The sequence below is a fragment of the Giraffa tippelskirchi genome, chromosome 2 (genome assembly GCF_054371585.1).
Source record: "Giraffa tippelskirchi isolate mGirTip1 chromosome 2, T2T-mGirTip1v1.2.pri, whole genome shotgun sequence".
Lineage (NCBI taxonomy): Eukaryota > Metazoa > Chordata > Mammalia > Artiodactyla > Giraffidae > Giraffa > Giraffa tippelskirchi.
In genome coordinates this window covers 136,504,439-136,529,756 of record NC_137276.1, presented here as the reverse complement: position 1 = coordinate 136,529,756, position 25,318 = coordinate 136,504,439, and the positions used below count along the sequence as shown (strand labels likewise).

Below are 25,318 nucleotides of genomic sequence, written 5' to 3'. Positions count from 1 at the left end.
GTCTAGTTAGTTGTTTGAATCATACTGTCGCCAAATATTTGAGATATTTTTGGCATCTATCTTTCTCTCCTCATCCTGAATCCTGAATCTACTCAAAAAGTCTCTCGGGTTCCTTAACTACTGATTTTATTAAGCAAAAGCCCCAAAGCAGTTACTCTGGCCTCCCTTAGGCTGGAGCTTAACAGACTATCTTCAGAGAATGTTCTTTTCTAACACTGCACCAAGACTTTACCTCTGTTCTCCAGGTGCTGCTTCATGTTGATTATCTTACTCTCAATGTATGTCTCAACTCCTTATTTCTTTTTTTTTTTTTTGTGGGACTGCATGTTTATTTTAAGCATTAGGTTTTCTTTTATACTTTTATAAAAGCATTAGGTCAGAGGTTTGCCATCTTCAATTTCCCCTCACCCAGATTTAAGAGGAAACTCTGAAGGACAACAATGATTTATGGAGACAGTACTCCTTATTTCTTAAAAAAAAAAAAAAAATTGTTATGTAAACTCACCTCTCTACCCTTCATCTCAAAAACTGTATAAATATTTGCTAAACTTCTCTTCCTCTATCTTCCTTGATACTCAGGAGAAAGAGGTATCCTATGCTTTCTTCACCCTAATTCTAGGATCTTGATCCACATATTTTTAACTATCAGTTCAGTTCAGTTCACTTCAGTCGCTCAGTCGTGTCCGACTCTCTGCGACCCCATGAATTGCAGCACGCCAGGCCTCTCTGTCCATCACCAACTCCCGGAGTCTACCCAAACCCATGTCCATCGAGTCAGTGATGCCGTCCAACCATCTCATCCTCTGTCGTCCCCTTCTCCTCCCGCCCCCAATCCTACCCAGCATTAGGGTCTTTTCCAATGAGTCAACCCTTCGCATGACGTGGCCAAAGTATTGGAGTTTCAGCTTCAACATCAGACCTTCCAATGAACACCCAGGATTGATCTCTTTTAGGATGGATTGATTGGATCTTCTTGCAGTCCAAGGGACTCTCGAGAGTCTTCTCCAACACCACAGTTCAAAAGCATCAATTCTGCAGCACTCAGCTTTCTTCACCGTCCAACTCTCACATCCATACATGACTACTGGAAAAACCATAGCCTTGACTAGACAGACTTTTGTTGGCAAAGTAATGTCTCTGCTTTTAAATATGCTATCTAGGTTGGCCATAACCTTCCTTCCAAGGAGTAAGTGTCTTTTAATTTCATGGCTGCAATCACCATCAGCAGTGATTCTGGAGCCCCCAAAAATAAAGTCTGACACTGTTTCCACTGTTTCCCCATCTATTTCCCATGGAGTGATGGGACCGGATGCCATGATCTTAGTTTTCTGAACGTTGAGCTTTAAGCCAACTTTTTCACTCTCCTCCTTCACCTTCATCAAGAGGCTCTTTAGTTATTCTTCACTCTCTGCCATAAGGGTGGTGTCATCCACATATCTGAGGTTATTGATATTTCTCCCGGCAATCTTGATTCCAGCTTGTGCTTCTTCCAGCCCAGCGTTTCTCATGATGTACTCTGCATATAAGTTAAATAAGCAGGGTGACAATATACAGCCTTGACGTCCTCCTTTTCCTATTTGGAACCAGTCTGTTGTTCCATGTCCAGTTCTAACTGTTGCTTCCTGACCTGCATACAGGCTTCTCAAGAGACAGGTCAGATGGTCTGGTATTCCCATCTCTTGAAGAATTTTCCACAGTTTATTGTGATCCACACAGTCAAAGGCTTTGGCATAGTCAATAAAGCAGAAATAGATGTTTTTCTGGAACTCTCTTGCTTTTTCGATGATCCAGCGGATATTGGCAATTTGATCTCTTGTTCCTCTGCCTTTTCTAAAACCAGCTTGAACATCTGGAAGTTCACGGTTCACGTATTGCTGAAGCCTGGCTTGGAGAATTTTGAGCATTACTTTACTAGCATGTGAGATGAGTGCAATTGTGCGGTAGTTTGAGCATTCTTTGGCATTGCCTTTCTTTGGGATTGGAACGAAAACTGACCCTTTCCATTCCTGTGGCCACTGCTGAGTTTTCCAAATTTTAACCATCACTTTTTATTAAAAACCTTTCTTTCTTTAGCCCCTCTCGCATTACTTTTATTTATTTTTCTCTCTTTCTGTGAAATTTTCCTGCTCCCTGACTTACACATTTTTTCTTTCTGTCCCCAGATAATGCTTACCAGATTTCATTTTCAGAAATTTTTTATTCCTACTCTCTCTCTTTTTATTTTTTTCCTTATATTTCATGTCTCTAATATCCAACTCTTAGGTTCCAATCTCTCTTCTAATCCTCTACTGTCTATAAATCTCTACCTGGATGTTATTTGGCCTTTCAGAGTATTTTTTCTACTTTTTAGCTCCTACTATGTGCCAAACATTGGGTATATAAAGATGTATGTGAGAGATAATTTGCTTATTAATCATAGAAATAATAATTTTTGAAATTGTTTATTTTCAAATTTACTTCTCTCTCTCTTCCCTTTGGGAAGATTAATAGAAAAGGACATACATAGAAAGCCTTAAGTTTGAGGAGTGTCTATACTATGTACTAGCAGTGGGGTCTTAGGAGAGTCACTGATGTCCTGAGTTGTGGTTTTTTTAGCACAAAATGGAGATAATGGTACCTGTAACCAAGATGGCTCCAGCTTCATCAGTCTAGATATCAAATGTCTAGGTAAGAACGCGGTAAGTTCCAAGATCAATTGACAATAGAAAATATAGGCTTTCACCAGAATTCCTTTCTCTATCATATTAGGAATCCCCACAGCAATGGTTCACAGTCCACAGATCCATCTAGACTACTGCAGTCTGGACAGCCCTTGCCAAACTTCAAGACCTGTTATTAGCATCTCCAAACTGTAGCCACGTTTCTCATACAACTTCTCCCATAGTGTGGACACAGACTTTTTTTTAAATTTCCCCAAGAACAATTGCTATGAGTTGAATTCTGTGCTTCTCAAATTTGTATGTTGAAAGGCTAATTACCACTACATCAGAATGTTTTCTTATTTGGAGGTAGAATCTTTGTAGAAGTAATCAAGTTAACGTGAATTCATCAGGGTGGACTCTAATCCCGCGTGACTCCTTTATAAAAAGGAGAAGTTTAGATTCAAAAATACACAAAGAGGGAAGGTGTTGTGAAGAGACACAGGGTGAAGATGGCCATCTACAAGTCAAGGGGAGAGGCTGGAATAGATGTTTTCCTCACAGCTCTCAGAGGAAACCAATCCTGTAGATGCCTTGATTTTGGACTTCCAAACTACAGAATTGCAAGACAATATGTTTCTGTTATTTAAGCTACATAGTTTGTGGTAATGTGTTAAGGTAGCCTTTGGCAAGTCTATTCAAGTAAGAGCAACTTGAATGTTTAACTAAACTCTACTGAAATCTAATATGGGGCTTCCCTAGTGGCTCAGATAGTAAAGAATCTGCCTGCAGTGCAGGAGACCAGGGTTCAATCCCTGGGTGGGGAAGATCCCCTGGAGAAGGTAGTGGCTACACACCCCAGTACTCTTGCCTGGAGAATTCCATGGACAGAGGAGCCTGGCAGACTACAGTCCATTGGGTTGCAAAGAGTCGGACATGACTAACACTACTAAAATATAATAATAAAAGGGGCTTATGAGGTGAAAAGTAATTTAAAACCTGTTTCCAGGGATGAATATTCCTATAGTGTAGAACATTTCTTGTACCAGGAGTCTTCTGTCTGTTCTTGTTCTTAGCCTACCATTATCATGGTTCCAGGGCCCACTAATCCAAAAGGGGTGTCTTTCCCATCTCTATCAGCATTCAGAATCCTCCAACTTTTCCCAGCGTAAAAAGAAGGTAAGTTAGATTTTCTTCCATCCCCTCTTAGACTAGATTCCTAGTCACGATTAGAATCTATAGCAGTAGAGTTCAACCCTCATTACAAATTCCAGACATCAAAGATTTTTTTAAAATGTGGTGGTAGCTTCCATTACACTATCTTATTACATACTTCTATTCATAGAACAAAGCCTGACAAGTAGAAAATGCTAAATAAGTGACTTATGTTCTTTGTTTGGAAGATATCTGCTCAGCCAGTACCAAATGGGAAAGATTCCTCTGACTTTTTAACCTCCATCCCTCCTATTTCCTTGGTCAGGCCCTTCTCCATAGTATCTAACCAGTATTTTCTCATTCATCCGTCAGGGTTCCCTTAAATAAATTACATGTGGGTTTCTCAACATATTCAGTTAGAATCAATCATTCCTTATTTTTTATTTCCACAACACTTTATGCAGATTTACACTATAGCCCGCATTACTTTGTATTTTCATTTCTTCGTCACATTCTTGTCTGTCTTATTAAGATGTGAGTTCTGTGACAGTGGCAGGCCATAGGGTCAGTGGACAATAGCCCATAGGACAGTGGCTTGTGACATTTTGGCTTCCATAGTCCCTAGCACATTTCATGGTGCATATTAATAGTATGGTCTTCCAAGGTGGTGCTGTTTTGAAAGAACCCACCTTCCAATGCAGGAGACATAAGAGATGGGAAGATCCCCTGTCAGAGGGACAGCAACTCACTCCAGTATTCTTGCCTGGAGAGTCCCGTGGACAGAGGAGCGTAGCAGGCTACAGTCCATGGGGTCACAAAGAGTCAGACACAACTGAAACAACTTAGCACATGCACACACATTAATGGTATATGCTGGATAAATATTATTGAGTTAAATTACATAAATATAGTCAAAGAGGTTCTGTGTTATTTCCATTTATCTAATTTTAAGTATCTCAGAAATCAGAATTCAATTTATTAGTCACTCTCAGATTCATTCCTTGTGAGGATCTCAGAGAGGCCATCCTCCTTCCCATCCATGCAGCATAACAAATGATAGGATATCAGTTATTTCTTGGGAAACTTCTCTCTAGAGAAATAAAAATGAGATTTTTAAAATTCACAAGACTGAAAATTCTGTTATCAATTATTCAACATTACATTTAAAATGTATTCCATTTTCTCTAAAAGGATGAGTCTTCTGATTTCTTAAAGGAATGATTTGCTTATGTGTTAAGTTCATGAATAATTTTAGTCTATCAGGATGCATGTATTGAATTAAAGTTCCTGAGTGCTCAGATCATAGATTGAAAGTTCTGAAATACATTTCTCTCAAAATGCTTTCTCTCAATAAAAAGAAAATTACCCATTCAAAATCTGTGGTCAGTGCAGAAGAGGAAAAGTTGTACAGGCTCAATAAAAACTTTTGGGTGAACTTACAATTTTATATTTTATTACTCAATGCTGTGATCCCTTTATATTTGAATGAGTGAATTATGGTTTCAAACTGATAGCTAAAGATTTTGACAAAATAGTTTAATCAGCTGCATTTGTTTTCCAGAGCTGTTGTAACAAAGTACCACAAACTAGGTGACCTAACATAAGTTTATTTTCTCAAAGTTGTGGAAGCTGGAAGTCCAAAATCAAGGGATCAGTAGGACCATGCTCTCTTGGAGACTCTGTGTGGAATTTTTCCTACCCTCTGCATAGCTTCTCGTTGTGGTTTATCATCCTTGGTGTTCCTCTTCTTGTAGATCCATCATGCCAATCTTTCCCTCATGTGGCTTTCTTTCTCTAAGTGGCCTCCTCCTTTCTTGTAAGTCATATTGAATACAGAACCGGCTCTACTCCATTGTGATCCTTTGATCTGAAACAGATAGACTGCCAGATGTTTCTCCTGCAAAGATAGGTTTATTTGGGATCAACAGAGAATTTCAATTTGGAATCTGTAACTATGGCAAGCCATGTGCAAGTCCTCCAAAGACAAGGAAAGGAGAATGATTATATATAGGAGAAGAAAGTTGGGAGGGCTGTAGTAAACAAGGAATCCATGATTTTTCATTGGCTGAGTCCTTCCCAGTAAGGAAGTGGAGTCTTTCTTCTTCTGGTTGGGCTCTGCTATTATCTTTGCAAAGCATGTAGGCTCCCCCTTCTGATTTCCCAACTTTATTTAATTGCTATTTTTGTCTATTAAATTTTTCACATCCTCAACCTAACTAATTATATCTGCAATGACTCTGTTTCCAAATAAGGTCACATTGTAAGCTGTTGGCAGTTAGAGCTTTGACACATGAATTTGCGGGGGTGGGGTTGGGGGGGGAGATGCACTTCAACACTTTAACACCTACTGGGCAAAATTTTTTCATTGTAAAAATAAATAAACAAATGCATCTTTGATGGCAAAATTCAGTAAATGTCAAGAAAAGAAAGAAAAAGTAATCATAAGAATGCTTGTATATAAGCAACAGTAGGCAAGAGTGTCTCAGTGATTATAGTTATTGTTAGAAACAGTATAGAAATAGTTCTTCCTCCCTTTGATGTATGACTCATTTAGATTTGAGGCCAATAGGACAGAGCATAGTCTAAAAACACTAGGATAGTTTCTATGTTTACTATTTGTAACATACTGGATACCTAATTTTGGACATTATTCTGCAGTTGGATACCAACAATCACATTGCCTTTTTCTAAATTTTATATGAAATTCTATAAACATCTTAATAGTTAGATTTCCTAGGTTGACGAGTCACACCCTTATTATGTATCAGATTCTTCACTGCATAAGAAAATATTTGAGATTGTGTTTTTATGATTGTGTATATGGGCAAAGTTAATCATTTAATACATGTAAATAAGGTAAATAAACAAGAAACTTTCATCTACATACATTTTAACTTTGTAAAGTATTTAATATTTACATTTTAATACTAAATGCTGTAGTTCTGTAGTCTGACTTGGTTATAAATTGTATTCCACAGATAAGGAAACTGTCACTCAAAAAGTAAATTGATTGACATTCAGTTAAGTTCTGGGAGACAGGTTAGCTCTCATTTCCATTGGTTCATAGCCTCATGATACTATTAGTTTACTACTTATTAGAAAATATATTTCCTGTTCACAAGCAGAGATTGCTTGGGACCCCACTATGAACAATGAACTGAGACACACGCAAAATGATAGACAGGATTCCTATTGAGAAGATAGTTGCCACTTAGGTGGAGCAGTGCAAGATTTGCACAAGTTTACTAATAATTAAATACTGAAAGAATGGTATAAGTAAGCACTTCTAGGTTCATGGAAAAAGAGAAGAGAGAAGGGAGAGGAAGTACCAGAGACTGGAACTGTATAAACAAAGGCTTCAGTAAAAGGAAGGATTTGAACTAGGCTTGTTGTAAACTTGTTGAGGTAAGAAGCTATGCATATTTCCTTTCTTTGACACCATCATAGTGCATGCATCTGAAAAGTAGTAGCTGCTCAATTTGTTGCTTTAATTTGAGTAGTCATGATGTTTGGGATGTGTTAGAGAGGGAAAGACTGAAGCTCAAAAGATGTTAAGAAACCACTGCAACAATTCGGGCACTCAGTAGTGAGCGCTTAAGGGAGCAGCCTTACTGGGAATGTAAATGGCAGGTGAAGCAGAAAGACATTTATTGAAGTGTATGACTAAGTACATATGGGCTAAGAAGGAATAGATTGTTCTGAGGTTTTAAGTTTGACTTTATAGGAAAATGAGAAGATATTGACTTATTTTCTTCTTTCGTAGCAGTCCTTATCTGGGCACCACGGACTTCTAGGATTCTAAAGTAGAATTCAGAGTCTCTGAAGCTGTTGAAATTATTAGCAAGTTTATGAGTATTAGGGAGAGGCTTCTTAGTTGTCATTAAGTTTTTGGCAGTCTGGGTCTTTGAACTTGTTAAATACTATACTTTTATTCAAAAGTATAGTGATAACTGGGATTCCCTGGTGGCTCAGACTGTAAAGAATCTGCCTGTAATGACAGTCCATGGGGTTACGAAGAGTCAGACATGACTGAGGAACCAACACTGTCACTTTACGTTCACTTTCATAGTGATGACTAAGCAAGAGCCACGGTTCTTCAAAGAAGTATCCCTCTTTAAAAATATTGACTGATGTGACATCTCACAGTATCTTTTATCAACTGTTGAAACAAGATTATGGAAAATAGAACATAATATTGAAGACCGAGAACTTTGTCATCTCCTTACTAAAAAACTTTTGTCTTGCCTAAGATTTTTCTCTTACTGTTAAATGAGAGACTGACAATACCTGCCTCTTAGGGTTGTTGCGAGGAGTATTATGAGAAAATGTTTGTTACATTTTTAGTACTCAGTATATCTTATATTGTTGTTATTATTTATTATTATTATTCTCATTCAGCTTTAAAATTTCTTGACAATATCTCAATCACCATCATAAATTTGATAGAAATCTATTTTTAATATTTAGGTTACAGTTGAGATGCAGACAGGTAAATGCCTTGCCAGAGGTCACACAGCTAGCAAATGGCAGAGTCAAAATTACAGGAGTCAGGAAATGCTTGAGTAAAGTGGGGCAAACATGAAGGAGGGCACAGAACAGAGCAAATGGTCAGTGACATGATGAGCAGCTGGGTAAATTACGTGAGGCAGCAGTGCCACAGAGACTCAGAGAGAGATCACACATTCCATAGGACATCATGTTCTTGCTGGGCTAGTAATCCATCCCAGGTTGGCCAGCTTTGGATCTCTGAGTGCATGAATGTGAACTGTGTGTGGGTGAGAGAACGTGACCTCAGGGAAAATGAGGTTGGGTGTGAGAGTAGATAAGTTATGACCAGCTGCAGTGGTGATTACAAAGGTTCATTTACTTTAATCTATCAGACACTGATACAAAGCCGAATCCAAGTTTACACTGAACATTGTCCAGATAGGTTTCCTATGTGATGGAAAGCATTTTTAATTCAGCTCTCAAGGCCGATAGAGTATTTTACACACACACACACACACACACACACACGAAAGTGACCAGAAACTACTATGCCCTCACATAATAGTCCAAGTTGACCACTGTCAAAGATTGTGTTATTTTTTATCCTTGTGGGCACCCCTAAGACTTGGTTTGGTTGTTTCTAAGCCTGAACCTTTCATTGATGGCTCAAGGCCACTGTATCAAAACTGGTATTCCAAACAATTAAGGATAGGGACCTTGAAGGAAAACAGCCAAAAACATTTTGTCGTTAAACAGGAGTCCTGGGTATAAAGGAGGAGAGGCAATAGAAATCTACAGTAGGGCCTGCAGACCAGGAGTGAATCCTTCTTCAAACATAAATTCTAAATTGTTATCCTTTGTTTTCTGCAGCTTGAACTTGTATGAGACCACTTTAAGCGCAATGGTTGTCTGTGGCAGTAAATTGCTGCCTTTTAAGAAGGTGCATAATATTTACATACGCTAAAACGTTCATTTCATGATTGCTTACTTGGTAATTGTCTATTGAGTCTTTTTGCTGCTCATTCTTTAAGCTTTAGCTGTATTCTTTTGACAATTTTAGAGGAGGGTCAAGGAAAGGAAAGGAACCACATCTAGAATAAATATTAAGATTCACAAAATTTGGAAGAGGTACATAATTAACACGATACATATATGTATTGGGGCTTCCCAGGTGGCGCTAGTGGTATAGAACCTGACTGCCAATACAGGAAACATAAGAGATACAGGTTTGATCCCTGGGTCGGGAAGATCCCCTGGAGAAGGGCATGGCAATCTACTCCAATATTCTTGCCTGGAGAATCCTCTGGGCAGAGGAGCCTGGTGGGTTACAGTCCATAGGGTCACACAGAGTCAGACACAACTGTAGCGACAGCACAGCACAACATATATATGAATTGATCGAGATTACGATTTTGAATTATATTTTGATTAGAAGGCAGTGGAGGTTAGCACATTAGCTTTAATTGGAATGGACCTGAGTTTGAACTCTAGCCCTGTCTATCTTGTCCTTGGAAATCAACCTCCTCAAAACCTACATTTTCTTATATGTTAATGGGAATGATAATGCTCACTTCCTAGGGTTTTTGTGAAGATTAAAAACTATAATCTATATTAAGTACCTAACACATGGAAGTGCTACTTCACACCTGACTGTTCATGGCTCCAATAATTATGGCTAATTAGAAACTGGCTGTAGATTATATTTTATTAAATGGTTGAATGGGTTTCTAGCACTGTAGGTTTCATTGGACTATATTAAGAGCAAGACTGTTACTTAAATGACTCTCTGGTATAATTAGGCCTTATTAGAGGTTGTAATAAGTCTTGCAGTATTCTTGTCATTATTCCCAAATCATTGGACTATTATACTAAAAATAGTCAAGTTACAGATGGACTAGAACATTTATCCTCCACCTTTTAGAAGCCCGTACTCCATTCTATATAAAAAAGAGTGTGGTAATTAAAACAGAATAAAAGCACAACCCCAAAGCCTCAAAACCATCATGCTACGTATTATCTTGCTTAGCAGAAAGTTAAAAAGAAGTTGAAAATGTTTGGCATAAAACAAGTTATTTTCATTATCAGTAGGTTTTAACGTGCACATTGTGAGTTGTGCCACAATTATGCACAATTATGCTCTGGAATTATGCAATTCTAGTTAGCTAGGGTTCTGAATAAAATAACATCTTCTAAAAGTACATAATAATTTACCAAGAAATAATTTAGGCCCAGTAAATTTTTGCTACAGCATGTTCATTGTTTTGAAGAATTATAATTATTATAAGAAGCTTGTTCAGTATTTGGCAATTAAAAAAATAATCTAATTAGACTGACTGTGCAAGCTAATTTCTAGCCCCAGATGTGGGCCTGTTAGCTAAGCAAGGTTCTTGTGCTTAAGCAATCATGTCTGCATCTACACCAGAGGGAACCAACCAGGGCAAAGGTCCAGCCAGGGCACAGACAGAGCTCCTGGGGCAGGAGCCGTCTTGGGATTTCCCTGAAGTCAGAAATAGACTTAGCTCCCTGTTGAAGGACTTTATACTCTTTTCTTTCATAAACAAAATTTCCAATCTGGTTGTAAAATGTAGATAGATGCTTTTAGCATCTATAAAGTCAATAATCTAGCTTTTTTTTTTTTTTCCATTTTATTAAAATGGGAAGGCGAGGGTCATAGATTGCTGTTAACATGGAATCAAAGAAGGTCAGTGCCTGAGGGGATCTTTGAGATTCTTTGGTGAAGTTCCCTCTTCAGGGAAACTGATGCTTGGAGACTTGCATAGAACCTAGAGTCTTAACTTGGGGCCTTGCATTGAAAGTATTGGCCAGCTCTTTCTTGTTTCCCCTTCCTATAATTTTTACTCTATTTTACTGGAAAGAAATTTAGTTCCCCTTCAGTCTTTTACCTCCTTTACAGGGCTTATTGGAAAGATGTTAGGTATGTCTGTAAACTGAAGGAAGTCACATCAGCTGTGACAGTGGATAGGAAAGGATCATAGGCTACTAATGCCCCCTCTCTGTACCTCAGTAGCCAACAATCTTCTTAATGAACTGTTGGCTTCTCTTTCTAGCTCATAGTATCTTGGATGCCTGCCAGGAACCATCTTGGATGATGTGAAAAAAAACTTGAGTGTGTACAGTTGCTGGAGGGAAGTTTTACAGTTCTAGGGAAGAAGCCAAATAATCGAAAACTTAGAACTCTCTCCCTGTTTTGTTGGGTAATTGTTACCTCAAAAAATAGAGTATTTTCTTCTCCCTTCCCAAGTAACCATTTATCTGGGAAGCAAGTTATTAGCAATCCAAAATTGCTCAGTGGAGTAGTGGGGAAATGGTGTGAAAAATGAAGATAATGAAAACAAAATATTTCACAATAAAATATGTTCCAAGTCATCCATTTTATTAAAAAAAACACCTTTGGTAGCCAATGTGTACAGTGTTTCACAAATTTTCCTCTTCATTTTTTTTAAGCAGATTTAAAGTAGAACAAAAATTAGACTTCAAAGAAGCTTTGTATTCATTGAATATAACTGAGATATTTAGTGGTGGCTGTGACCTTTCTGGAATAACAGGTAATATGAAAAATTATTCTTATATTATCAAGTAAATATGTTCTCTTAGAAACTGTGTTAACTGACTGATCTTAAAACTGAAAGAGCATTTGGCCCCAGAAAATACGTACATGGGGAATAAATGTCATTGTCATGTCAAGCTGTCTGTAAACAAGCACTCTATTTTGCATTTAAGTAGTTTTACTTAATGAAAGTCAGACAGCATGTTAGAATGTTAGATAAGCTTTCTAACCAGACTGACAATGAAACTATGTAGGAAAAGTATTATATGGGGCTTTTATTCCAGCTCTGTTTGTATTTCCTTGTCTGAATATTGGGAATTACAACTTTGAGGCTCTCATCTAAGCAGAGCTAATAAAACTCCCAATTTGCAAATGTTAATTTGGTAATATTAGAGCCCATGAAATAGGCATCTGCAAGCTGTTGGGTGATGAACACAGTCTAGAAATTGTAAGGCTGCAGCTTGTAGATTTAGCTTGAGACTGACAACACATCAGAGGAGATGGAGCTTTTATGCTAACTGGCACTTGGGAAATTGTGCATGGTTAAGATGCTCACTTTCACAACAAAGCCCAAGACACTCTCTATTTCTCATCCTGACAGTACCTACTAGTTCAAAAATAACTAAAGAGAAAAAAAATGGATGAAGAGGGCCAAATTATCTCACTATTTGCCCTCTTTTAATTTCAGTCTTCTGTTTTATAAAGAAAAAATAAAGTCCTAATGATACAAGCTTGTCTGTCTGATGGGGCTGGATATCCTAACCTAGAATTATTGTGTATTCCTATATAAATGTGGGCTTTGGAGAGGTATTCATTAACTTATCCACTTATCAATTATGTGGGTAAGTGAACAGAATGAATGAGTTTTCATGGTGGAAGAGGTGGGTGGGGTACACAGGTGACATAGATGTTCATTATCACCTTCACACATGATTTAGCTGCCTGTTCTCACACTGACAGATAGATCTGACTTCTTTGACAATTTCATCAGCATCAGGAATGAGGCAGTCAAAATTAAATACTGCAACAGGGTTCTGTCTTAAGTGTGCCCTCGAATGCAGCCACCTTACCAACTTGAAATAAACCAAGCCATTTTGTAAACACCTCTTCCTCTTAAATTTCTTTCTGGCCTTCGGAAGCTCACTTGCTATATCTCAGGCATTTCAAACAGCCACTTGCTCTGCAAATTCCCAGCAATTTGTGACTTCTATAAAATGTCCTTTTACATCAACAAAATACCCCCAAAATTCTTTATAAGAGAATTTGTACAAGAGAATAACCCTGAACAGAAAAGGATAAGTGTCCAACATTTTTCGCTCTGAGTTACCTATTTGAGTTGATTTAACGACTTTGGTTTTGCCTTATTGCCTGAAATAGAACAACCACAGCCAAGGCTGGCACAATTTCTAGTCTTTAGGAGAACAGCGAATTAATTCCCTGCTATTAGCACTTTTTGTGCAATAAGCGTTTGCTAAAGGCTATTGTGGTGGCTCAGTGGTAAAGAATTCACCTGCCAAGCAGGACGCACAGGTTCGATCCCTGGGTGGGGAACATCGCCTGGCGAAGGAAATGGCAACCCACTCCAGTATTCTTGCCTGGGAAATCCCATGGACAGAGTAGCCTGGCTGGCTACAGTCCGTGGGGTCGCAAAGAGTTGGACACGACTGAGTGACTAAAACAACACAAAGGCTACTGTGGATCAGTCCACAGCTACTGCTATGGGATATTTACACAAAAGAGACACTATCTTATATTCAGATCATCCACATATTTTGAATGAAATGTTTTTAAAAGAGTTATTTTTGCAACTTTGAGATGACTATTTGACTTCTGTCACCCTTAGTAAAATATTTAACCTTTCTGAACTTCAATTTTCTAATCTATTAAATAAACAATATATCCTAGTGGCAGAAATAAATAAAAGGACATATGTAAATCACTTTGTTCAACATCTGTTATATAGTAGATGGGCTTCCCTTGTGGCTCAGATGGTAAAGAACCCACCTGCAATGAGAGAGACCTGGGTTCAATACCTGGGTAGGGAAAATCCCCTGGAGAATAGAAAGGCTACCCACTCCAGTATTCTGGCCTGGAGAATTCCATGGACTGTATAGTCCATGGGGTTGCAAAGAGTTGAACGTGACTGAGTGACTTTCACTATATAGTAGATACTCAGTAAATGTTAAATGCAAAAAGAAAATTGAGCAAATGGTACATTAATAGTTACTTGCACATCTTCTAGCAAAGCTACTGGAAGTTGCTTATCCTCTTAACTTGATGAAGACATCATGCTTGGAATCTTCATAGAGAATTAAGGGAAGGAATGATTACAAAGGTATAGAAACCAATAAGTTTATGGAGTTCAGATCCCTTGTTCTAATCTAGCATCTTCCAGGTCTCCTTTTTCCAAGACCGTGCCCCCTCTGTAGAAGATGGAATACAGAAGGTCAAATTGCTCAGTCTACTAGCCAAAGGCTCATTTGGTTTGGTGCCAGTGGTAAACTGCATGCATGAAATTCTCCACTTCATCCCAACCTGCTATTTGGTCTTCATTCTTTGTATGGGCCCCTCAGTCATCTACTCTGTGGTCTGTATGCACATCCTTATTCTAGGCAGTTGTGGGGGAAAAATGTGCTAATTTGCATGACTTTAAAAGACCACACTCCTGCATTTTAGTTAAACCACACTCATGATATGGACGTCCCCCCTTTCTCCATCTAAATTGTTTCTATCACTGGACGGATTCTTATCCATTGATTTATCTATTTGGCAAGTATTTATTATAAGCCAGCTATCTGCCAGGCAATTTTCTAGAGTTGAATAAAATCCACAAATTCCCTTTCCTAATGAAGTTTACATCTGTTAGGGCAGATGGATGATTAACAAGTAATTAATTAATTAAATGATGAGGTGATAGATGGTATGAATTAACTAAAATAGAGTCATAAGAGAAAGAGATTAGATCAGAAAAGAGCAGAATTAGACATGGTGAAAGAGAAGATTGCTTTGAGGAAGTGTCATTTTTATTGAGACCTAAGTAACAGGGGACCCAACCAGGGTAAGTTCTGGGAAATGGGATTTTAAGCAGAGGGACAGATGAGACTAAAGCCTTGATGCTTGACCTTGTAGCTGGAGCCTATTGGATGACGAAAGGAGGGAAGGAGATGGGGATGAGAGGTAATCAAGGGCCCAGACAAAGTCTTCACACACAGAGTCTGGAGTTATTTTTAGGAAGCCGTTTTTTATGCAAATCACCCTTTGATGACTTCTCTCTATCTTGCCTGAGGGGATTTACTTTTCTGTAAGCTGTCAGAGATGGTTCCCCTTGACTAAATTATTTCTTCATGAAAGTGTTAGTCACACAGTCGTGTCCGACACTTTGCAACCCCACGGACTATAGCCTGCCAGGCTCCTCTGTCCATAGGATTCTCCAGTCAATAATGCTGGAGTGGGTTGCCATGCCCTTCTCCAGGGGATCTTCCCAACCCAGGGACTGAACCCCAGCCTCCTGAATTACAGAAGATTCTTTACCACCCGAACCACCAGAGTAGCCCCTATTTCTTCATAAACTCTTCTAAATTAGGTTGTCTTGATGGAGTCCACCTGCATCACATCGGCTTTCTCTCTCAAGAGGGACAAGGCACCATTATCTCCTGTCTCTTCAAGTGTCAAGGCTCACCTTGCTTTCCTCCACCCTCTTGCCATCACTGAACCCACCACCACCTTTCTGTTGTTTCTGTGAGGAACATTGTCATGTCTATCTGGTCTTGATGCAGCAGGGATGGCATCTGAACTTAGTTTCACTTCCCCCTTCTCAAGGAGATGCTCCACAGGTCACCATATCAGAAAGGCTTCACACATACATCAGTTTCACCGAGGGGATGAGTGGGGCCTTCTCTCTCAGCTTGTTTCCACAGCAGAACAAAATGTTGTTAAGACGCTATCTTACACTGAGAAATTTGACAGGTTTTAAAGCCTAGCTCTGAAGTGATTTTGGAACAGATGACACAAAAGCCCTTTAGACTTTTATCACCTCACCAGTCTTGAAGGAGAGTAAATTTTGTTCTAAACTCAGATCAAAACCCAATACAGAATTTAAAAGGCAAGTTGGCTTTGAAGTTGAAAACATAGGGTGGGATTAATTCATATCTGTAAAGCCTTTTTCATCTTATCTGTAGACCATGACGAAGGGGAGCAATACCCTTGGTCCATTGAAATATTTCACTTCGTGGGGTACCTGACTTGAGGTTGGTCCCCTTCTATCTTTACCTTTCATATCTGAGCTAAACTTGGTCTCTTCGTGTTTTCTCTATATCATCTCTGCAAGAACTAAACCTAAACCACCTTTATCTCTAGAAAATTAACTAACTTGGAAAGAATTTTTTTTTCCTTTTTCTTTGTTCATTTGAAAATGTAATGGGATCCAATAAGTAATGGTTCTGAGTTTTAACCCTTAAATGCACTTTCGTATTTTCTAACAGAGTCTTCTGAGGTGTATGTTTCCCGAGTCATGCAACAAGTTTTCTTTGAGATAAATGAAGAAGGCAGTGAAGCTGCAACATCAACGGGTAGGACAAATGATGTCACAGGAAGCCAGGAGGAAGCACTGGGAGAAATGAGCATGAGGATGCTGGCACTTTGGGGCTCTCTGATCTTCTTTCCCTCTCCTGCTGTTCAGGACACTATAGGAAAGGCAAAGTGGCTATTTAAGCTATTTATGCATCTGTGTGGCTGGAGTTTAGAGCAAAAAAAAAAAAAAAAAAAGAGAAGGGACTGATATCTACTGATATCTACTTATTTGTGAATTGGATTACTTGCCCAATAGCAGTTAGGCTCAAACCTGAAATCATGATTGCTCAGGAATGTTCACTCCTAAGTAGTTGTATTCATTTCATTCTTCCTCTGTCCTCTTAGTTCCTCCTTTTCTAACTTGAATCTTGTTGTTATGTCTATGGTAGTGGCTCTCAAACTTAGCTGTGCATGAGAGTTAGCTGAAAAGCTTTTAAAAATTCTGTGCCCAGCCCACATCCTAAAATATTGAATCAGTATCTCTGGTGATGAAATTTAGCCTTCAGTATTTTCTAACATTTTCCTAAGTGATGACAACGTACATCAAAGGTTGAGAACTACTGCTCTCCAGTGACTTGCAGCTTATCCTTGGTGCTGAGAGTATAATGCATAGACCAGCGCATCAGCATCATTCTGGAACTTATTAGAAATGCAGAACCTCGGGCCCAACTCCAGACTGACTGATCCAGCATCTGCATTTTCCAAGATCTCTTGGTGGCTTGTGTGAACATTACAGTTTAGGAGCCGCTCTTCTATATCTCCTTGAACAAGTGGCATTTTGAATAGTATCTATGCTGCATAAAAGTAATACTCAACAAATAATTGGAGAAAAAGCCTTAAATTCAGTTAGAAATGGGAAGGCAACTTTAATGAATTCCTCATAAACATATTTTAATTTTTCAAACTATTTGGATTTTAGCTAGTATGTAAAAGATATACATCCTTTAAATAGTCATTGATAAATTTATATCCACATTATTAATTTCTTGATTAGTTTATAATGCTATGTAATGCCAATAGATTTTGACATCTGGTTGGGGCACACTGGGCTCCCTACTGTTTTGTCATCTCTTGAAGGGCTCCTGTTGGGCTATTACAATCCTTACAGAAGTCAAAGGTGGTGTTGGGATGCAGTTGCTAGTTCATGTAGACAAATTTTCCACTTGCCTGTACATAGAATTTGAGGAGCAGTTTGCCTAAGGTCATACTAATGAGAAACAGTAGGGTTTGGACTGAAACCAGATTTCCTGACTTCAGGTTCAGAGCTCTCCTGCCGTAGCCCAAGGCCTCTTGTTTTTACTCTAGAGTTCTCTAAGGGGAGGTAACAATCATTAAGGGATCAGCAGTGACCCTGATGTATCATCTTTGTTAATGTGAGTATTTTGACTTTCAGGCACCTCCTCAGTGGATTTACAAAATATCTGGATAGGAATTAGGAGTTCAAACATAAAATAAATTATCTAATGTAAATAAAAAGTGAGCAGAAAGTTACTGCTTAAAAGATGAAATTTTCAACTGCTTTCACTAAATTGAATCTAGTATCTGGCTTTCTTCTTCATTGAGCATAAAGTGTGAAGTTAGAATTATTCCATGAATAATCTAATATCTTTTCCTCTGCTCTTCAATTTTTAGATTTATTCCAAATTTCTCTGTATTTAGAAAATGGTTATTTTTCCACATGTTAATTCCTCAAACAAAAATGGCCTTTCCTGTCTACAAAAAATATTGTGAATATTATGGATATATTTTCTTTACTGATCTTTAAATGTGAACATCTAAATAACTCTTGTCTCTATTTCATAGGCATAAACACACCTGTGATTATGAGTCTGTCACGCAATCAATTTATAGCAAATCATCCGTTTCTGTTTATTCTGAAGAATAACCCAACAGGTACCTTTTTAAGAATTCCCTGGGGGAACTGTTTAAGTTCAATAGATCTAGTCTATTGAATCTGTTGGAATCTTGCTGTTAATCGCTGTCTGTTCCAGGTGCAAATGACAGTCTGAAATCATTTGTTCTTTCAATTTATTGAATTTATTTTAGCTTTTTCCAGTGACTATTTGTTGAGTGCTTGTTTTGTAGTAGGCACCATGTTTTAAGAGATGTCAGTGACCTAAAATAGATCAGTACTAGTAATAGATGCCAAGATAGTTTGTATAGGTGCTGGTGTTATTAAATACCAATCTCTACAGTTACAACCATTCCAATAAGTCAGATGTTTGATGAATAAAGATGTAGAAACTCAAAGAGAAGTTGTGTAGTTTGCCTAAGGTCATGCAACTGAAAAGTGGCAGAGTGAAAATAAGACCTGTTTGTCTAAGAAGTCAACTTTCTTTCAATGGGAATAGAACTTGGAAGTTGCACAGTTGTGAAAGGTTTCCTAGGTAGATTCCAAGAATAAGTGACTAGCTATAGACTCTGAGTGGGAGGGAGGGGTCAAACATTATTCCAATTCTCTAATTTGGGCAATTCTAGAAGATAATGCAGTTAGGTACAAAAGGTGGGTGTAGTAGTCAGTTGGACTGGCATTACAGACATGGTGGACACATAAATGCAGATGGTCTGGATAGATGTTTTTGCATCTTATGAAACAAGAGAGGCTAGCAATGTGGATAGTGAGGAAACTTTCTTTAAGTATATATTTAGGACTCCTCAGGAGTCATAACCCGATGACTGTATACCACTGGAAAAGAGATAATATCTTACTCATTTCTGTATCCAGCCCAGAATTTGGCAAAGTGCCTTCACTTAATATCAGTATCTCTAGAGATTGAAGATTTAGACTTGGGTGCAAGGCTCAGTTTAATGAACTAATAGTTCTAAGACAAGTCACTATACTCTCTAAGCTATATTTTTCCCACCTCCTATTTGAACATAATATTAGTACTTATGTCATGCTGTGCTGTACTTAGTTGTGTTCAACTCTTTGATCCCGTGGACTGTAGCCAGCCAGGATCCTCTGTCCATGGGGATTGTCCAGGCAAGAATACTGGATTGGGTTGCCATGCCCTTCTTCAGGGGATCTTCCCAACCCAGGGATTGAACCCAGGTCTCCTGCATTGCAGGTGGTTCTTTACTGTCTGAGCCACAAGGGAAGTCTTTATCTCATAGAGGTAAATAAAAAAATATATTAAGCCTGTGACACAGTGCCTGGCACATGATGTTCATTGTCAATACATCAATAAATATACATAAAGGAAGGAAGAAAAGTGGAAAAGTTTCTCTAAATAAATTGATTAACGTGGAGAAGAGACATAGTTAATTTCAGAAACTGAGTCTGTTAGTTTAACTAGCAATACTGATATTATTGACCCCCTAAGGGATATATCAGTCTCTTTTTTTAGGTTGTGTTAAACTAATGCTGAATGACCATTCTGAAAGTTACATCTTGGAAACAATGGGATAGTTTCAGATTTGCTGAGGCTGTATTAACACAACTTCAATTCTATAGGGGATGAGTCAGTGTTACAACATGGTCTGTGTATGTCATTTGATTTATACATCCTTAACCTTAGGATATCTCTAATTTCTTACTATTAGTATGTAATTATTGAGTATACAGAACAGAAAGAACTGAAGCTGCATTGGGCATCAATGCTAAAGGAAATATGGCATTTAGAATAATATTTGACTCTTTATTTTCCAAGTTGATGACTGAGGGGCTAAGGACATGTAATAGCTATCAGTTAAATTGTAGTGATAATTCAAATTAATTCACTTATTTACTTATTTGTGATAACGCTTAAGTGTCGACCATTAATGACAATTTCCACTGTTTTATGATCTTTATTGTGATGAGACTTTCTAAACCAGTGTTACTCCCCTAAAGTATTGTTTCAAACGAATGGCCACTCATTTATAGGAGGCTGTAAATTGTTGCCATATATAATGCAGAATGGGCTATTATCTTAAGACAATACACATTCTGTGATTTATTTATTTTTCCTTTTACAAATGAACTGAAGAAATCATTGGGATTAACAAAGCTGGTGATTTACCATGGCACAGTGAACTACCAAATGGCATAATGATTTATATAAAAATATTCATTTGACAATTCCTGAAGTATGAGAATGAATGATTTTAGTTTTAGTAAAACCAATTTTTACCTAGATTTTAAATTTTCCTTTGGTAAAACAACCTTCTTATGCAAAATCCATACATTACTTGTATTTTCCTGTCAGTATTTAACTTCCTATCATATATACATTTCAGTATACTCATCCAAATTTCTTACTGAGCCAAACTTCCAGCGAAATGAAGAACAATTCTTCTTCTTTAAGATTGAGGATATAGGACAGCATTAGAGACATTCAGAAAAAGGTTGTGAAAGATGCTACATGAAATGTACCATTTCCCAGAAAGTAGTGAATCATGGTTTTGAAACTGACAGTGCTCCATACATAACAAAAAAATATTGTGTTTAGAATTTTTTCAGGTCCTGGGTTGAAAGGAGAAGCAGAATGCAGGGTATTCATTAAAAAAATATTTTTTCTAGGCTGTTAGCTTTGGTTATGCTATTGTATTTTTACATTATGAACTAAAAAACTGCTTCTGACAGAGATGTTTTATAGCTATATTATTAAATATGAGGGACACCTCTTTAAGAAGTGGTCATGAAAAGTGGAAACAACAATGAATCTGCTTCAGCCTGCAGAAGCAGCCTCTATATCCATTGAGACTATGTCAAGGAAGATTTCATTAATCTGTCCAGTTTAGTAGTGAGTAGACTGGAGACTGCATGTAGACTTAATTCAAAATGTGGTTCTCCTTGGTCAGAAAAGCAGATTGAAAAGACTAGGACAAATGGCTTTTATGTAATGTCCTATACTTCTGATAGTTTAAAATTTTAAACTATTGTCTTCAATTTATGAGGTTAGTTACTTTAAAGATTCTCCAAACAAGCATTTCTCGTAAGCATTTTAATGCCATAGACTTACAAAGATACAAGAGTTATTGTTGATTCTTCTTGTGACTAAATGCAGTATACAGCCTGGGGAAGTTATTTATGTATCCATGTCTATCTGAAAAAAAGAGTATTTGTTTTCTTGTATTGTTGGAATTATTTTGAGATTTTTGTGGCAAAGTATTATTAATTATAATCATAAAAAGAAGAAAAAAATCTGCTAGAGATTATGCCTGTTTCTGTGTTAATTGGCTTTTTTAAGACTGTGCCTTTGGACTGAACAATAAAGAGTTCATGAAGAAGGGCTCTTCCTTTTTACTTCATTTCTGCCATTGTTATTCCAATACTTGTAAGTGTAATGTTCATTTGCTTTAAAATTATGTAAAATTTTATTTTGTAACTTTTGAAATGAACCTTTATTACATATGACTTTAAAGGAGGTAACCCAAGGCAACATGACATTGAGCCATTCAAGCCATTTACCTTACCCTAGTTGACAAGAAAGGTGAATGGATTTTGACATGTCATTTATTTCTGTTTTGTCCTCTAGTTCTTAGTTCCTTTTCACTTGAAAGACACAGAATGGCTGGAAACAGGTGTTTACATTTATGCTGTATACTATATCACTTTGGTGAGGATGTGAAAGTATGAGAGATGTGAAAATATTGCCTTTAGCAGTAAGCTTTGATTCAGAGCTGAAGGAGGAGAACTGAGAAGCTGCACTTTTAACCCCAAAGGTTTATATTACATGCATAAAGAGATGATTGCTAATGCCTTAAATTTAAAACGTTTCCTACGCTCATCACCATTTTATTATTCTATGTTTGCCTGACTGAGTCTCTATATTTAGAAGAACACCTCTCTGTCACTTTAATTTTGCTTTCTTTTATGAAAAACAGAACTAATGCATTTTCCATGACAAGCTGTTGTGGGTGTTAATATACTTCATAAATTATCAAAAAATGATTAATAATGATATAGTAATCTATTTTAGAGAAGTGGGCTTTGTTATTAGACATTGCCAGTTTACCTTATAAATAAAAAGACTAAATGGCTTGTTAAAACATTAAGAAAAATTGATTATTATCATTTTTTTTCTCCAGAAATTTCTAAAGATCTCTTTTTCTTTTCCTAGATTCAATTTTGCTTATGGGAAGGGTGACAAATCCTGACACCCAAAGGACGAAGGGAAGAGATTTAGATTCACTGTGAATGGAAAGTGCAGCCTCAGAATAGAAGGTTATTCCTGGAAAATAGTTGACTGGCAAAATACCATCAAATATTTTCTATATATCTTTTTCTATCTCAAACAGTGGCTGTATTAATCTGTATCCATGAATAAATGAAATTACGCATTAAATGTTTTTTGTGCTTTCTGTATTTTTATAAAGTATATATGAATCAAAAGCAGTGAACTTACATAAAATATTAATATATTAGAGCAGTCCATCTAAGATATCTTAGATATAAAAGTGCTGTCTTAGATATCAAAATCTCTATATTCCTACAAGATTGAACTATCTGACTCTCAAGCATAGCACCTTTATCCAGACCATGGGGAAATGAGTCAAGAGAGAGAGTGCATGTGCTGGTACCTCTCTGGGGTGCCACTTGAGATACCAAGATCTGGTACCTATGATAGTAAATGGACTTTGAGTATTTAGTTTATCTTAACTTGGCATTCCATGTGTTATGTTTAATAGTTGCCTTGTTTCACTACATATCAATTTTTTCTTCTGATATATACCTTAAACCTGTAAAAGAAAGTAGAAGCAACAAGAACTTTTTAATTAAGCTTTCCTGTACATGAAATTAGCAGCTAAATTAGTGTAATTCAGGAGGCTGACCATCCAAGATTTTATAACACTGAGCTAATGGAAGTGTTAAAGCCAAGATTGTAATCTACAAATATTAAATGCAACACACTTCCTCTGATGTGAGATGTAAATACCCCCAACAATACTTTCAAATGACTTTATATAACATTTCATAGTTTTTCTATTTTCATGTTAGTGATGTAAAGTGTCCTTTTGTTTGTGCTGGCAATTCTCTGCAGAGTTTAATGATAATGACTTCCCATTGTTGAGCCCTGATTTTGTGTCAGGCACTGAAATCAACACTTTTTGGACATTATGATAAATACAGGAAAGATCCAGGACTTACTATTACCCATATTCCTGATGAAGAAACTGAAGCTCAAACACATTATATAAGCAGTCAAGGACATGTAACAAATAAGTATGGAGTCTTTACCGTATTTCAAGGTTTGAGCCCAGGACTATCTGTATCAGGAGACTGTGACCATAATCACTGAGTTATAATCCCTCCTAAGTAAGTCCTTTAAAGTAGTGCAGATTTTCCCTTGAAACTTCATGCTGTCTGGCTTCCAATATCTAGATGTCCATCTGTAGCAAAACCTAGAGCAATACTCAAGACCATATGAAGACAGCTTTACAGCTAATTGTGATGGCTTCAAACCATAACATTATCAAAAGTAATGCTAGCTTTCCTAGACTATAAATTGCATCTTACTTAGATGTAACACAGTTCACGCTAATATATATGTTAGTGATATATCACAAGTTAGTTCATCATGGAACTGATTTAAAAATATGTTTCCCTAATTTAGGAGGAAGAGCATAGTACACTATTAAAAGGACAGTAGTTTTATTTTCAGGTGTTTTTCTTGGGTTAGGTAAATTTGTACATTTTCTTCCATGTGTTACATGTTAATATGCTCTGGAGATTCATTCATCCTTTCCACAAATACTTATTGAGCTTCTATGTTCCAGGCACAGTTGTGTCCAACTATCTGTGACTCCATGGACTGTAGCCCGCCAGGCTCCTCTGTCCATGGGATTTCCTAGGTAAGAATACTGGAGCAGGTTGCCATTTCTCTCTCCAGAGGATCTTCCCGACCCAGGGATCAAACTTGTATCTCCTGCATTGCAGGCGGCTTCTTTACCACTGAACCACCAGGGGTAGACCAGTAAACAAAACTGACAAGGTCTCTGACTTCACCAAACTGACAATTTGCCAGTGGTAGAAACATAGTAAACCAGTGAAAAAATAAGGTAGGATAATGAGATAGCAAGGAATTTATAACATCCAGTAATGTAATAAAGTGACTGTCCAGGTTTCACTTTAAGTATATGTTTTCATAATATGTTCCTAATATATATCCTTCTCTTAAGTAAGATCTGTTAAATGTCTGCCTCGGTTTTCCCACTATGGAGTCCAACTTTGCATTATTGCTGTTTTCTCTGCCAATTTCATGCTCTACATCTGGTAGGCATTACTTGCCTTACAAAAGGAGATGGTTTAAGCTCCTTATAAGAGAGAGTAGCCTTCTGGTGTGGATTGAAGCTTAAAATATCTCCTTTCCCCATTCTAGACACATAGTTGCCAGAGTACTTCTAAGATTAAAACCTTAATCTTCACCTTCATTGCAGTTAACATAGTGGTTATTATAGTTCCATATTACAAAGGATAGAAGTGTCTGGAATGTATTTATAATATATATGTGTGTATTTATTTATTTATGAAATAAAGTAAGTATGAAATAATTTTCTCTGCCAAGCTGTATGAAACCATTAAGATTCACAACAGTATACAATGTATGTGGGATAAAAATATCTTCAAATTAATAACCTTCATAGAAGCCTAATACATCATACATATATAAGCTTAATATATCATATATATATGATGTAATTTCAAAGTTATTAGGAATTAGGTTTCATTGACTTCACACAGTTATAATACATGGCATATTTTAGAGGAAGGAGTCTGTTACATTAGGAAATGGGACCTGGGAGATCAAAGGTCTGAGACAATAAACAATTTCTATTTCAGGGGTGAGGTTTATAGAAGTCTCTTGAATTGGTTAATAAAAACCTGGAAACCGTGAAAGATACAGCAAAAACCTTAGGGAAAGTTTTATTAAGCCAGTGTTTTGGACCTCTGTAAAGAAGATATTTTCTCTCAGGA

General features: G+C 37.2%; 1 protein-coding gene across 1 annotated transcript in view; it reads left to right on the top strand.

Annotated features, from left to right (window-relative positions):
* The window catches only part of SERPINI2 (serpin family I member 2), a 34,179-nt gene extending 11,492 nt beyond the window's left edge, over positions 1 to 22,687 (top strand). The window contains exons 5-8 of the mRNA XM_081532758.1: positions 11,751 to 11,848; positions 16,332 to 16,418; positions 18,223 to 18,312; positions 22,464 to 22,687. Of these exons, the coding sequence (XP_081388884.1) occupies positions 11,751 to 11,848; positions 16,332 to 16,418; positions 18,223 to 18,312; positions 22,464 to 22,540 (352 nt within the window). The 3' untranslated portion in view covers positions 22,541 to 22,687. The remainder of the gene's footprint in view (positions 1 to 11,750; positions 11,849 to 16,331; positions 16,419 to 18,222; positions 18,313 to 22,463) is intronic.
* The last annotated feature ends 2,631 nt before the right edge of the window (positions 22,688 to 25,318 follow it).